The 10,443-nt window shown below is 40.4% G+C and overlaps 1 protein-coding gene across 2 annotated transcripts in view; it reads left to right on the top strand.

Moving 5' to 3' along the window:
* Positions 1 to 1,207: 1,207 nt before the first annotated feature.
* FNIP1 (folliculin interacting protein 1) overlaps positions 1,208 to 10,443 on the top strand; it is a 125,889-nt gene continuing 116,653 nt past the window's right edge. For both annotated transcript variants that reach the window (XM_036847001.1, XM_036847000.1), the window contains exon 1: positions 1,208 to 1,377. In XM_036847001.1, coding sequence (XP_036702896.1) covers positions 1,286 to 1,377 — 92 coding nt within the window. In that variant the 5' untranslated portion in view covers positions 1,208 to 1,285. The remainder of the gene's footprint in view (positions 1,378 to 10,443) is intronic.

The raw sequence follows: 10,443 nt of genomic DNA, 5'->3' as shown, positions 1-10,443 counted from the left end.
ATTTTATAGCATAAACTCTAGCTGCAAATCAGTGGGAGCTGGTAGCCACTTAGAGACAATTTGATTTGTATGCCTTATTAAGTGAAATTCTCAAAAAAGTATTTTCATCTAACCTTCCAAACCACATACCAGTGATTTCCAGACATTCATATCTGTCAGAGAATTGCGTCCCATGGTACAAAATTCCTCCTGCTGGAGGGGCAGTAGGTGAATGAGTAGGGGAACTGAAGATCTGTAAGACCAATTTGATCCAAACCCTGATAAATTTTGGTTCCCTGGGTTTAAGTAGACTGTACGGTCATTTATGAGCAATGTTTTTCTTTGGAAAGGGTTTTCCGCCTATTAAACTCATTTGTTCACAATTCCACAGTTCCTCTCTCCATACCTAGACATTGAGTGTAAATCCTGAGCCTCCTATGGCTAGCTCTTCCAAGGGGCTAATTCCCGGTGTGTCAGGGTTCGAGGCGCAAGTGGGAAACACCGAGGGCCGCTGCCCGCAGTGCCTGGCCGAGGCCGTCTCTGCCGGGGGGCATGGCTGCGGGGAGTGTCTTGGCAGGTCCTCCACCAGACCCGTGAGCCAGCCCCGCTCAGTCAAGCTCTGAGCCCAAACCTCTCGCGGCCCAGCGTGGGCGGGCCTGTGGTCCGGGGCTTAAAGTCCAGCCCGTGCTGCGGCCCCACGGGTATGCTCGCGCACCTGGTCTGCTCCGGGGGCCGCCGGACTCCGCCAGGCGCGGACGGGGGCGCGAAGCCGCAGAGACTGAGGGGGGGACGGCGGGGGAGGGGCGATTGCTAGTGGGGCCCTGAACTTCTCTCTTTGTCGTGGGTGCGGGAAGCGGAAGGCTTCTACACTCCAAAGTCCCTGGCGTCGTCCCCACAGCACCCTGCTGTAACCTCAGGTAGCAACTAACAGCGTCACGGAGAAGGACCAGGACCGGAGCACGTTCCTCCTGCAGGTCCCCAGCCACCCCAGTTTCCCGCCCCTCCCCTCGGCTCATGCCCCGCCCCGTGAGCTGCCACGTGAGGACATCCACTGGCCAGCCTATGGGCGCCAGCTCCGCCCCACGGCCCCGCCTTGCACCCTGCTCCGCGCGCCGCCACGTGATGCGGCTCACCGCCAGCCAATGGACGCCGGCCTTGCCTCGCGCCCCGCCCCGCGCGCCGTGGCCGTTTGAAGTGACTAATTTCTGTCATATGACTGAGGCGCCTATGGGGGTGGCGGGGCAGCTCTAGGAGCGGGGGCCTGGCGAGTGCCCTGTGGAGCGACCCTGGCCTGGCCGTGGCCATCATGGCCCCTACGCTGTTCCAGAAGCTCTTCAGCAAGAGGAGCGGTCTGGGCGCGCCCGGTCGGGACGCGAGGGACCCGGATTGCGCGTTCAGGTAGGTCGCTGCAGGGGTAGGGGCGAGCGGCGAGGGGCGCGGAGCCGATGGCCTAGTGGGCTTCGGCTTCCAGAGGCGCTGGGGCTTTCGGTGCTTACGCTTGAGCAGCAGCGTCGCCCCGGGACAGGGATCAGGGCCGCGGTCGGGAGGGGCTGGGCAGCTGCAGACCTGCGCTGGAGGGTTCGAGCGAGGTCCTCTCTCGCCCACCCCCATCTCCCACAGTTGCCCCTTCCCCCTAGTCCGGGTCTGTTTGTTTACGTCCTGCTCGGCAGCCACGCGCTGCTCTGCCCCTCCGGACCCAGCATCGCGGCCTGAGCTTAGGGTCCACACGCCTTCCTGGCGACGCGTAGAGTTGGGCGCGGGCTGGATTGGACCTCTACCGCCGTCCTCCGGGCCGAAAAGTTCTCCCCTCCTCCCCGCGGCCAGTCGTCCTCTGGGTGCTCCATTCCAACTTGGTTGATGTTGTGGAGAGAGCCGCACGTTTTGGCCAACCTTCGGAGTAGAGAACGCTGGAGGAGCGTGTAGGCAAGCTGCTGTTCTTTCAGGTTTTTTGTAAACCTAAATTGGAGGTGTGCAGATACCGGACCCAGTGGCCTTAATGTTGCCGAAGGAGAAATGTGAAACCTAAGAGGTTGTGGTTATTACTGACCAGAATGAAGCTGCGCTGAATCAAATGAAGCATGGTCGTAGAATTGACCATCCCCTTGGAACTGTTACTAAAAACGAGTTTTTAAAAATTGAGAACGATAGCAACATATTTTGTGGTATTACAGGCTTTGTTAATTTTTGGTTACAGTACCTGTTGCTGATAGAAAAACTTAAAAATTGTAAGACAATAGAATATAAACCTGAATTCTAGGTAAAATTTAGTTTCGAAACTGCATTTGAAGAAGGGATTATGTCTTTCAAACAGCCTTCATACTTGTTGCCGTGTGGAAACTTGTAAATGTAACTAGGCTAAATGTCAAATATCACTCAAACCTGGTAGGATAGCGTAGAGCCCAGTTGTACAGTAGTAGTAGGAAGAGATGAGTATCTGTTAAATTTTGCAATAGCCAGAGTCTGAAATGAGTGTACCACACTGGTTGAAAAGGTTTTGATAATCTTAAAATTATTCACTCTGTCTCGCTAATGCAGGTCCCATTAGTAAACATTCAGTAACTTGTGGAATTGAAGTACTAAATGGAAAGAAATTTGACTTTTAGAGGAAGAAAATTCTCAGTGGTGAACATCTTGGAGCAGTACTTAGTAAAAGTTATCTAGCTTTTGGTCTTTTCTACTGGGAAATAAATGTCTTGCCATGCTTATCTAATGACTTTAAAGATTTCTTTAGTGTTTTTCTTTTGAAAAATGAAAGTGCAGTCTAGATAGTACTACATTGAGCCATCCAGTAAATCAAGGGTTAGTAGAAAGCAAGTTCAGGAGGGATATTAAAAAGGTGACATTTGAATAGGTTTTCTATTTCTGGGTAAAGATTTACTTTGGGGTACCCAAGTTTCCAAGCATCTCAAGTTATTCTTGTGAAAAAAAGTTTATTTTTTTAAAATGTAAACTCTACTGTATGTTTGTGTAATACTACTTTAGAGTTGCCAAATACTTTCTCATCAGTTATCTCATGTGATGTTTCACAACAACCTTGTGAGATAGGGCAAGTAGCAGTATAGATAACTACATGATTCTTTTTATGTGTAAGAATTATGTGTAAGCACAATAACTGCAGTACAATATGGAAAAATGCATAGACGTGTACATGTGAGGAAATGAAAACTGGGTAATGTCACACACTTAGTAACTTGCAAATTTAATCAACCCAATCTTTTTTTTTAACACCTTCATTGAGCTATAATTTACATACAATAAAATTGAGCCATTTGAAGTCTATAGTTATATGAATTTTGTTACATGTATACAGTTGTGTACCCACCACCCCAGTGAAGTTTTAGAACACTCCATCATCCAAAAAATTCCCTCATGCCCCTTTGCTATCATTTCTTAATGCCTTCTCACCCAGGGCAATCACTGATTTGCTTTTGTCTAATGACAGAAGCTTTGACTTTTCTAGAATTTCATATAAATGTAATCATACTGTTTATAGTCTTTTGTGTCTGGCTATTTTAACTCAGAGTGATGATTTTGAGATTCATCCATGTTACATTTATCTGTAGTTCGTTCCATTTTTTTGCTGAATAGTGTTCCATTGTATGGGTATACCACAGTTTATCCATTCACTGGTTGGCAGACTTTTGGGTTGTTTTCAGATTTGGGCTGTAATAACAATGCTGCTGTGAACATTTGTGAGCAAATCTTTATGCGGAAATACATTTTCATTTCTCTTGGAGTGGGATTGCTGGGTCATATGCTAAGTGTATGCTTAACTTTTTAAAAAAATTGCCAAACTTTTCTAAAGTAGTTGTACCATTTGTATTCCCACTAGTAGTGTATGAAGTTACAGTTGCTCCAGATTCTCTCCAAATCCGGATATTGTTAGTCTGATTTTTTAAATTAAAATTTTTTTTTGTATTGTAAAAAACACCTAACATAAAATATACTATGTTAACCATATTGGAGTCTCTTTAAAAATTTATTTTTATCTTCATTTATTTATTTAAAAAATTTTTTATTGAAGTATAGTTGATTTACAGTGTTGTGTTAGTTTCAGGTGTACAGCAAAGTGAATCTGTTATACATATATTAATACATATATCCACTCTTTTTTAGATTCTTTTCCCATACTAATGGGTATAGTGGTATCTTGTGTGGTTTTAATTTGCATTTCCCAAATAATAAACGGTGTTTAGCATCTTTTTATGTAACTCATGTTTTTGAGTAGACTAAAATTTAGTTTTTATTCCAGTATACCATGGTTTCCTTCCTAGAATACTTTTTTGGTTTTGTTTTGTTTTAGTCGGTGTAAGTTGTTAAATAAGGCTTGGACACAGCCGTTGGCAACTAACTATAGCTCAGCTTGTAAGAGTCAGTTCCTAGAGTAAACAATATACGAGGCCCAATAGTCATAAGCCATAATAGGGCTCTTGGGTAGGAAAGACCTGAAATAGAGAAGCCTTAGGAGCTTTTCAATATTGTTTTTCATGGTTACTCCACTGAAAAAGATGGTCAGGGATTACCCCCTTCCATTCAGTCTGAAGTCCCTTACCGTATAGGTTTCTGGTGCTTTGTCCTATCTAAGCTTCTTGAGCTGGAGGTGAGTGTGTAAGGTATCACAGGGAGAATATTATTTTAATCATATATAGAACTAAAACAGTAATTTGTTTTAATCTTTTAAAGAATTTGGGAAAGACAGGGAAGATACTGCTTTATGTTTTCTCCATCAGGCCACTTTTCCAGGGGAAGTAAGAATTAAGTGTAAGTCTAATAACTGCAGTGCATATACAATGATTGCTTTAAAAATAAAATTCTCTTCATCTAAAAATGATGTTAATAATGGCAACTGTGCAAGGTTGTCATGAGGTATATTAGTGAAGGTAACACTAAACTGCGTTGTGTTAATAAATAAACTAAGTCTCAAAAAAAAAGTTCTCGAAAGAAGCCTAATTTGACGAAGAAGATTGTTTTAGAGTTATATGTCTGTAGGACATAATTCATGTTTTGTTCAAAAAACTATTTCTGTCTTTTTATTTTATTCCTAATACATGAACGTTTGCTCTTTTTGTATCAGTTAACAACCTCTTAACTAGTCTTTCTGTCATCACTCTTGCCTTTCTCCAAACTATTCTCAACACTTCATCCTTTTTTTAAAATGATTTTAAAATCCTTTTTTAAAATGCTAATTCTGATCATGATCAGCAGGCAAAATGGTATAGAATTTAAAATCTCCACAACACAGAGGTATTTTAAGGATTCAAAGAGATAAGTCATGTTGAGCAGTTAATGCAGTGCTTTATAGTGCATGGCTTTCACAACCAGAAGTTGTTGTTACTGTGATGATCTCATGCTTATGTATAAAACCATTCAGTTTAGGACCAAACTCCTTAACATAGCCTGTGGTGGTGTAGCTTCTGTGAAGTCTCTAGTCTTGACCTTTTAATTTTTTTTAATAAGGTCATTTTTTAACATAGCCATTAATCTATTATTATCTCTTATATTATCTATTAATATTATGTATCTAGGGACTTCCCTGGTGGCACAGTGGTTAAAAATCCGCCTGCCAATGCAGGGGACACGGGTTCGATCCCTGGTCCAGGAAGATCCCACGTGCCGCGGAGCAACTAAGCCCGTGTGCCACAACTACTGAGCCTGTGCTCTAGAGCCCGCGAGTCACAACTACTGAGCCTGCGCTCTAGAGCCCGCGAGTCACAACTACTGAGCCCGCATACCACAACTACTGAAACCCACGTGCCTGGAGCCTGTGCTCTGCAACAAGAGAAGCCACTGCAATGAGAAGCCAGCGCACCACAACAAAGAGTAGCCCCTGCTTGCTGCAACTAGAGAAAGCCTGTGCGCAGCAACGAAGACCCAATGCAGCCAAAATATATATATATATATATATATATATATATATATATATATATAATTAGTTAATATATCTATTATTTACTAGTCTATATTCAAATTTTCTCAGTTGTCTCAGGATGTCTTTTTACAGTAGCTTTGTTTGAATCAGTCTGCATATTGAATTTGCCGTTATGTGTCTTAAGTAATTTTTATTCTACAACGGCCTCTCCTGCTCCCTTTTAAAAACAGCATTTGTTGTTTTTAAACTGGGTCATTTTTCCTATGAAATTTCCCACATTGTCTATTTGCCTGTTTGCTCTCTAATGGTTTCCTTTAATTCACTGGTTCCCAGCAATCTGTTTTAACAAGACCCTCCAGGTGATTCTGAATGCTCAAGTTTGAGAACCACTGCTATAACTTATTCTCTCTTTCCTGAAAACTGGTGGTTAGATACTTTACTAGATTCAGGTTCAGTTTTTTTTTTAATTAAAATATTCCACAGATTTTGCAGTATACTTCGTATCCATACGTAATGTCTGGTTGTCCCATTTTTTAGTGCTGCTAAGATTGATTAGTGGTTTCAGGTGGTATCAGCTTTATTCTTCCATTATAAAGTTCACCCTTCACTAATGGTTTTAGCGTCTTTTGTTGATTATTGCCTGAATCCATTATCTTGTTAGGGGATGCAAATGGTAATATTCTGATTCTTTAATTCTTTCTGCATTTATTTCCTGGAAGAACTTTCTCTTACTACTTATTTGGTTATTTGCTACAGGAAAGTCAGCATCCAAGTTTATCACTTTTCAGAATAATTTATGATGAGTTCAATGAAGGTTTTCATTTTAATTATCATTTTTTAGTATTGCCATCACCTCTTGGATTTTAATCTATTACAGTCAAATTGTCCCATATTTAGCCAGTGGAAGACTTTTCAAGTTGACATCTGTGCCCTTTGACATGATCTGATCTCATTAATCTTTGATAACTTGTTGCTTTCTTCTGGCCTTGTCTTAATCTAATCCCCTCCCTTTTCTATGATTTTATCACCTTGGATTTGTTTTAGGTTTTGGGATGCGCCATGCTGTGCTGTTCTTTGTTTTTGGCATAGTTTTATATACCTTTTTGTTCAGCTTTTTGTAGTAATCGTCTGGGCTTATCCTAATTATTCTTTCTCCAGGAAGCCATTTCTGATATCTCCCTGAGTTTGGTTTCACTGTAATTTTCTTCCATAGGTTTCTGTATTTCCTTCTGTGACATCTATCACAGCTGTCATTACTTGTCCACACCTCTATTCTTTGCTTGCTTGAGAGCCCTCTTCAACTTCAAGGTGTATTTTGGAGTTAGAACCTTGTAAGCCACATGATGGGTTGTTTGTGGGGAACAAATGCGTAGGTTTCTGTCTGGAGCAGCTAGGTAGACGCTGTTTTTGAAGGAGAGACTATGATACTGTGGAGGCCTATCTTGAACACCTCATCAAAAGTAGCAGCTCTCTCCCCTATTCTCTGTCAGAGCACACTGTTTATATCCTTCATAGGTCTTTTTACAACTTATCATTTCTCTCCCTCAAGTTCACATTGTTGAGTCAGTGTATACAGCACAGTGCCTGAGCCTGTGCTCAGTAAATATTTGTAGAATGAATATATTAAATAATTTTAAGAGCAGAAAGAGTCAGAGGTTCTGTCTTGGACATCTGGTCTAGTGTTAATTGCTAATGAGATATTTATTTGTCAGTTTAATAAAGTAAACCTGGAGTTCACAGTAGAGCTTGGGCCTCGAGATAATGAACTTGGGCTTATGGTCAATGGTCAATATTAAAACTAAGGGAATGGGTGAGATAATCTAGGAAAAGGGTGTATATAGGTAGAGAATTGGAAAGAACAGGTTTTGTCCTGAGGAAATCTAAAATGTACAGATGTGGGGGAGGAAAGTCTACAAAGAAATAATGGCCAGAGAGTTAGGGGGAAGGCCAGTGGTGTGTGGCGTTAGGAAAGCTCAGAAAGGGAAGTGTTTAAAAAATGATGGAGTGATAAATTGTTTTGTATGCTGGTTGCTGACAGGTCTTATGAGATCAAAAACAGAAAAGTATAGTTGGAGTTGTCAAGTTGGAGATAACTGGTGATCTTAATGGTTTTGTTTTGTTTTTTTTTTTTTGAGGGGGCATGTTTGGGGGAAAGAGTGAGATGTGTATTAAATGAAAAGGGAGGAAATGGCTTCACTGCTAAAGCTTTCTGTTTCTGTAGGGGAAGCAATCTGTAGTGCTGCGTTATCTTTTCAGTTTCAGTATTCTGATTTTATGTCACATTTTGAGCTTCTGAAGTTCTTAAAGGCTAGCTTCTCAATATTATCAATGTTTGTAAGAATCATACTTAAGAAGTTTTTTTTAATGTGATTTTTAAACATTTGTTCATTCACAAGTTTTTTTTTAATTAAAAAAAACCCCTTCATAAATTGTACCTTTTAATCTTATATTAGAGATAGAAGTTATAATATTCTTTACAGAGAATCCTGTGAGAGCGTATCTTTCTTATTAAAGTGAGAAGCTGAGAATTTTAAGTTAATTTCATGTTAATGAAATCAATATTTGGTTCTAAGAGTCTAATTTTGCAATAAGAAATGCAAATATTTTGGTTTTTTTAAAAACATCTTTATTGGAGTATAATTGCTTTGCAATGGTGTGTTAGTTTCTGCTTTGTAACAGAGTGAATCAGCTATACATATACGTGTATCCCCATATCTCCTCCCTCTTGCGTCTCCCTCCCACCCTCCCTATCCCACCCCTCTAGGTGGTCACAAAGCACCGAGCTGATCTCCCTGTGCTATGTGGCTGCTTCCCACTAGCTATCTGTTTTACATTTGGTAGTGTATATATGTCCATGCCACTCTCTCACTTCGTCCCAGCTTTTTATTGTTAATTTGATTTGCTTTTCCATCTCTAAGTAGTGGTATTAGATTTGTTTTTTGGAACAATGTTTATTGAAAGAAAATAGCTTAGTAAAAAATGCAGCTTTAATATTCAACTTATAAAACTTGGACCTCATTTCTTACTAATATAATAACTATTGTCTTAAATCTTGATGAGTTTAAGTTATCTTTTAGGAGAGACTTGTTTAAAAAAAAAACTCCCCCATGTAAAACATAACAGTATCTTCTTTATTTTTTTTTATTATATTTTTTAATTTTTATTTTTTATTTTAATTTTTTTTTTTAACATCTTTATTGGAGTATAATTGCTTTACAATGGTGTGTTAGTTTTCTGCTTTATAACAAGTGAATCAGTTATACATATACATATATCCCCATATCTCTTCCCTCTTGCGTCTCCCTCCCTCCCACCCTCCCTATCCCACCCTTCTAGCTGGTCACAAAGCACCGAGCTGATCTCCCTGTGCTATGTATGCTATGCAACTGCTTTCCACTAGCTAGCCATTTTACATTTGGTAGTGTATATATGTCCATATATACACTACCACTCTTTCACTTTGTCCCAGCTTATCCTTCCCCCTCCCTGTGTAGAATCTTCTTTATTAAAAGGAGTCCTAAACTAGTCTTACACAATCTTATTTCTGTTCCTGGCACTACTATTCTCTTAGTCTACCAAGTTGAAAGTCAGAGAATCATCTTTTACTCTTTCCTCTAATTGCCTCATTTGGTCATTTGTTAAGTCCTATTGATTCAAATTCTGCAACATCTTAGTTCTTTTTCATTTTCCACTGCCATCATCTCATTTAGACCTTTAATGCTTTTCATAAAAATTTGCCATAACTTTCCCACTTCGTGTGTGTTCCCCTCTACACTATCCTGCTAAATTGACTTTCTTAAACCATAATTCTGATCAATTCACTCAGAAATCTCCTTTGACTCCCTGTTGCTTAATAGAGGATTGCTCTGTGCCAAGCACTGCTCTAAGTGCTGTACACATATTAATTCATTTAATTCTCACAATAGCTTTATTATAAAGTAGGTCTGATTATCCCTATTTTATAGATGAGAGAATAGAGGCACAGAGAAGTTAAGGACCTTGTCCCAGGTCACACATTTAGTAAGTGATATGGTTAAGATATAAATTCAGACATTTGAGTTCCAGAGCCTTTTTTTAAATGAAGTCCAAACTCCTCAGCTTGTCATGTCAGCCTCCTCTAGAGTTGTAGCTTACTGTAATGGACCTGGGTTCAGATCCCTGCCCCAGTGGTTCCTGTATATATAACCTTGGGAAGCAGTATCATGTCATCATTAAAGCTGCTGTGGTGTATGCATGTCACAGTGGAGGAGTGGATGCTGAAGAGATTGTCCATTGTACCTACCATCTTAGAGTTGTTTTGAGGATTAAATGGCATGGTAGTCTCTCAAATGTTAAAATTCCTTCCCACACTCCCTCATCCCTCAGTTTATTCTTTCCAGTCTTCCTTCTAATTTTTCCTCTAGCTGTGGGCTCTGAATCAGACTACTTGATGTTTCTTGAGAATATTCTGGTTCATGTTTGTGCACTGCTTGAAATTACATGGCTACAACACATCTTAAGGCTACAATAGAAACCATGTTTTCCCATCAAGGCAGTTATTTTCTTGGGTTGTAATTGCTTCTTTATGGACCTATATACTTCACTAGACTGTAGGT

The sequence above is a fragment of the Balaenoptera musculus genome, chromosome 3 (assembly GCF_009873245.2).
Source record: "Balaenoptera musculus isolate JJ_BM4_2016_0621 chromosome 3, mBalMus1.pri.v3, whole genome shotgun sequence".
NCBI classification, from domain to species: Eukaryota; Metazoa; Chordata; class Mammalia; order Artiodactyla; family Balaenopteridae; genus Balaenoptera; species Balaenoptera musculus.
The sequence above is the reverse complement of the archived record's forward strand: the minus strand, read 5'-3'. Positions and strand labels throughout refer to the sequence as shown.